This window comes from Condylura cristata, unplaced genomic scaffold (genome assembly GCF_000260355.1).
Source record: "Condylura cristata isolate star-nosed mole 26May11 unplaced genomic scaffold, ConCri1.0 scaffold00020, whole genome shotgun sequence".
Classification (NCBI taxonomy): Eukaryota; Metazoa; Chordata; class Mammalia; order Eulipotyphla; family Talpidae; genus Condylura; species Condylura cristata.
Window position 1 is genome coordinate 31,832,799 of NW_004567121.1, and position 5,245 is coordinate 31,838,043.

The following is a 5,245-nucleotide window of genomic DNA, read 5'->3' on the forward strand; positions in this document are numbered from 1 at the left end:
CCACCCCACGTGTGGCGTGTGCCCCGAGCCCGCTCGGACTGCGGCGGCGGGGACCCGGCAGGGCACTCAGGGTCGCCGAGACCGCAGAGAAGCCCAGCAGCCCCGGGAAGCCGAGCACACCGCCCACAGCCCGCGCCGCCGCGCCGCCGCGCCCCCCGCCCTCTGCGCAGGCGCACAGCACGGGGCGGGGGGCGACACCGGAAGTGCCCTCCGCGCCCCGGATGCGACCGGGCGGCGGCGGTTGCCAGGGCGACGGGAGCTTCCAAGAGCCGCTGATACTCGAAATTGGCGTTTCGAACAAGTTTCCTGAGGCGGACCTAGTCGGCAGGCGTCATCCTCTCGGGGTCCCAGGATGTTCTTTTACCTGAACAAGAAAGTGAGTTTTCCTGGCGCTCCCTCGCTCCGCCACCGCGCCTGCTTCTGCGGGCGACTCCCGCATCCTGCCGGCGACGCCCGCACCGGTTCGCGGTTCGCGTCCTCCTCCAACCTTCCTCTGTGGCCCTGTCTCGGACCTCTTCCAGCCGGTCCCGGAGCTCCACACAGTCCTTGGCGGAGCCCCCCATCCTCTCGCGCGACTCTCCCATTCCTGCCTCTGGCTGGGTCCTGTTTCGGGGGGACAGGAGCTGCGGGACCGACCCCTGCACGCTCCCCTGAATCTTTCCTTCTCCACCTGTTGCTGATCCAGGTGAATGAACTTTATTGGGTCATCACCAGAACGCTGGGCAACAGAAAAGTAATGTAACGGGAGCCTGAGTGTTACCTGCGGAAAGGGAATGGGACCGATGGTGTGCATCTATACCTCCGGTCCCCACAGCCCTCTTTAAAAATTCAGCATGTGACTCCCCCTTGGGCTTCTTTCGGGGGTCACTGCTTTTCTCATGTAGTAGGGTCCTGCGAAAGTTCAGGACACTGTGTGCACTTTCTTAAAAGCTGAACATTCTCCTTCATGGAGAGATTTTTCTCCGCCTTCACATCCTGTAGGCATTCTTCTTCGGAAAGGTTGTGAAAGCGGCTGTGATTGCTTTTCAGATTGCCATTCCCAATAATGTGAAGTTGAAATGTATATCTTGGAACAAGGACCAAGGATTCATAGCATGTGGTGGTGAAGATGGATTACTGAAAGTTTTGAAATTAGAGACACAGACAGGTAAGTGACTGTACTCCAAATGTTTGAACTTGATGGAAAGTTGACTAGTATTATTTGTTCAGAGATTTCCTACTGCTCTTTCTCAGCATGCCAGACTAATTATTTCAAAATGGAAAAAAGAAAACCCCACATGCCTTGTGGTGTTTCCTACAGTGTTTTTACAATAAAGTTCATAGAATATAAACATTTTTGCTTAAGTTAATGATGGAATATGAAAAAGAACACAAAGTAAAAACTAAGTCACGGTGTTGTTTTGCGCTAGGTCTGTTTATTGTGTTGTATTATTAGGAGTTATAAAATACGATGAAAATCAACATTTCAGAAAGCCACGAAGTCTAACATTTGGACAGATTGTAGGACTGTTACTTTTCTGCTTATTAGACATGTTAATGATTATATACCTAGTTCTCCCCAAACAATTTATTGTGGCACACTTTCTTAGTAAACATTTGGTATTTGCAGCTTGATTTCCCTTTTTCTCGTTTTCTGGAATCGTATCAAACTGCTTCCTATTTCTTTGGCATTTAGAGTGCTGCTCTGGATTGACGATCTAGGCAACCCCCAGTCTAAATAGAGATCTCAGTATGGAGATTGGAGCAGGAGTCTCAGTTCTTCCATGAGACTACTGAATGACTTTCAGCAAGTTGCTGAATGTCTTTGGGCTTTTAGTTCACTCTTGTTAAATGTGGGAGTTGAACTAAATGACATTTTGGATTCTTTGCTGTATTGCTTTTCAAACTTTCTCAGGCTTATCATCTGGAAAGTTGTTAATTTCTGTCTTCTGGTCTCAGAGTACCTCTGGAATGGGATCTGGAAATTCCCATTTCTAGTGAGACTGGTGTTTTTAGTCCTCAGACCTTCCTTTGAGTTCATACTACTTTTGAGCTACCAAGGTCTATATGCATAATTATTGCTTGGCATGTCCGTCTGCAGGGTGCGTAACCCATACTGTTCACTTGATTTCCCATTAATCTTAAGAAGCAGTTATTTGAGATGAGAAAGCTGAGCACATGATCAGTTAATAACTTGCCCAAGTCACATAACTGGTGAGGGGAAGAGCCGGGAGTGAATGTTTAATGAATTTTGAGGATAGACTTCTAGATGGAATTTATTGGATCAAAGGTCATGTGCATTTATAAAGGTCCTTAATGTTTAGCTAAATTACCCTCCAGAAAGTTTGCACTAATTTGCATTTTCAGTGGCAGCTTTCCCAGTTTCCACTCCCTCCCTTAGAGGGAAGCTAGAACCAGCACTGCTCCCATGCGGTCACATCAGGGTAAGGCAGGCAGGACATGGTGACCCTTCTGTGGCAGCCAGACGTCCACACATTTCCTGGTGCCCCTTTCTCATGTTCTTGGTAGGAATAACCTACTAAGTTGCTGTCTCTTCTTTCACCGAGTCGCCTGCCTCCTTGCCTTCCCTCCCCGTGACTTTGATGGCCCGAATGTAATTGGTAGTCATTTGGGTTCATGTCAGCATTAGAGCTTCAATCTTGAAACATTCCTCAAGACAAAAGGAGAATTCACATGTTTTAAATTACTTTTATGTTTAAACCTGCTCTTTCCCCCTTTCCTCTCTGATAAGTCCTAACTGTTAGAATTCCAAGAACGTGGACCTGGGCGCTCTCCTCACTTTAATGCTTTCTGGTTCTCTTTCCTCCCTGTGGCTTTTAACAGGTGATGATTTCTAAGTTTATGTCTCCCCCCAGCCCTCAGTTTTCAACATCTCTCCATGCATCTCATACTTACATCTGAAGCTGAACTCGTGATCATTTTCAAATATCTTCTTTTGGTTCTCCCCATTTCAGAAAATACCTTACTTTCACTCACTTGCTCAAGCTAGAAACCCTGCCTTTCCCTCTTAACATCACCTCTGTCAACAACCCTATAGTTTCCATGTCTGAAGTGTGCCTGTCTCCACCCTTTCTTTCCCTTAGTCTCCCTTGACTTCTCTGGCTCCTGCCACTGTCACCCCTCTTCCAGATTCTAGAATCACTTTCCCTCTGATTCTCATCGCTTCTAGCTCATTCCAGTCTGCTCTTCAAACTCCAGTTGACATGGGATTTTGAAAGAAAGCCAGATTATGTCATTTCCTTATTAAAAAAAATCAGCCCCAGAAGGGCTGCCAGTCCCTTGGTGGTAGGGTGGTGGGGCAGGGTCCTGGCTGGCTTTGAGATGGCATCTCCCGATTATCCTGCTCCTGCTCCTGCTGCTGAGCTCTCTGTGCACTCACTGTCACGAGAGAAGATATCGCCCTGGAGCAAACATTTGGGTCAGAGATAAAGTCTTTGAAGACCATTCACACCAACTGTAGCATCTGTGTAGCCCTCTGGGAATGGCAGGTGGCAAGGATGCCTTAGTCCCCAGGGTGCACACACAACGGGAGTGACAGGAAATGTCCAGCCTTTGTTCTCAGGATGTTCACACAGACACACCCCACTCAAGTGGAAGACCTGAAAATCCAAGCTCCAGCAGTATCAGTTCTGGTGTCCATTGCTGTACCCATGGGCGTGCCCAGAGCCACTCGCCCCATTCACACCTCACAGCCAGGCTATCAGGGGAGCCTGCTGGGGCTTTGGGAACATGCAGAGGTTCCTCAGAATGGCTCTGTCTCTTCATGTGGCCTTGGAAAACCAGTATGTGTGTGCTTGGGGCCATCACAGTGTATGGTTGCCATTGGGCATACATAGCCTCTTGCTTTTAAATAATTGTACATTTTGATCTTTTCTCACCTGTAGTCAACTCTTCTACGGTCTCTTCTTTTTCTGCTTTGTCTTCTCCCATATGTTTTGATTCTGCTTACCATGCTGTTGTGCAGCTTATAACAGGAATTTCTCTTGGAAGTGGGCTGCTGACAACTTTGATGGATGCAAATGAAAACTTATGCCTTTTATGAATGCAAAGCTGACTTTTGTGAAAGGCTTTCTGAGATAAAAGTGTTTGGCATTCTGGTGATCTTAGCAGGCTTTTCTGTGCACTTACGTACTTGATTTTCAGTCACTTTATTACAGTTTAATCTGTTAAAATTCCTTAAACTTTTTGGGCGTCTAGGATATACTTTGGATTGTGGGATTTATTGATTTCATCTTAAAATTTCTCCTTGTGGGTTTTAGATGCCTGCTTTATTGCTGGCTTCTTTCACAGTGCCTTTGAAGTCTGTGAGCTCTGCCAGGTGCTTCCAGAAGGATGATGTCAGTGTTAGCAGATGTTGGTTCCCATGCCAGCTCAGTGTGTTACCTTAGCGGCCGTGGGGAGTTTGGGAATGCAGCTCAGTGGGGCATTGCTGGCTTTATTCTACCTCATTTGATACTTTTAGCCTTTTATTGAATGTCAGAATTTCAAGATGGATTTTGCAGGCTTTTGGCTTTAGTTTCTTTCTTTCTTTTTTTTTTTTTGGTATGATTAAGGTTTGATGTTGTTACCAGCAGGAGACCAGCAAGTATTCAGAGGGGGATACTATTTGTTCAGTGTGTACAGCTTTTTCATTTGTCAGCAGTTGTTTTGTCAAGGGTGCTGTACTTTATAGCTGCACAGAGAGAAAACATGTAACCTGATTAGTACTCTGATTTCAAATTATATAAACAAATAGAAAGATGGATTGCTTCATTACACTTTCAAATATATTGGGTAATGATGAGCCATTAGAATCACATTTCACTAATTTTACTTGGTTACAGTGACTACTGCTAAAGGCATTAGAATGGATTTTCAGTTTTGTCAGTTAAGAAAAATGTGTTCATTATACATTTTGAGAAAATTAGATTAGGTTTAAGTGTTTAATGTAATTTTTAGAAGATTTGATGAGTGAAAGAAACCTCTGTTGAAAAAAATGTTCAGCCTAGTGTATGTGTCGTATGTTTTAATTGACAGATTACTGTGTTACCCATATGTATGTGTGCATGTATACACACATACAGCACACATATATGTGTACATGTGTACATATAAATATACATGTATATATATAAATACGTACAACTACATATATTTACTGTTACCAAGACTAGAACTAGAGTTTTTAGAGGAATTCAGGTACCATTTCTTGACATTCTTTTCACAGTGGAACATATATATAAGATTTATTTTAAGATTTATTATT

The 5,245-nt window shown here is 44.8% G+C and overlaps 1 protein-coding gene across 1 annotated transcript in view; it reads left to right on the forward strand.

The window, feature by feature from the left end:
- Positions 1-352: 352 nt before the first annotated feature.
- The window catches only part of WDR35 (WD repeat domain 35), a 41,626-nt gene continuing 36,733 nt past the window's right edge, over positions 353-5,245 (forward strand). The window contains exons 1-2 of the mRNA XM_012727359.1: positions 353-376; positions 982-1,147. Coding sequence (XP_012582813.1) covers positions 353-376; positions 982-1,147 — 190 coding nt within the window. The remainder of the gene's footprint in view (positions 377-981; positions 1,148-5,245) is intronic.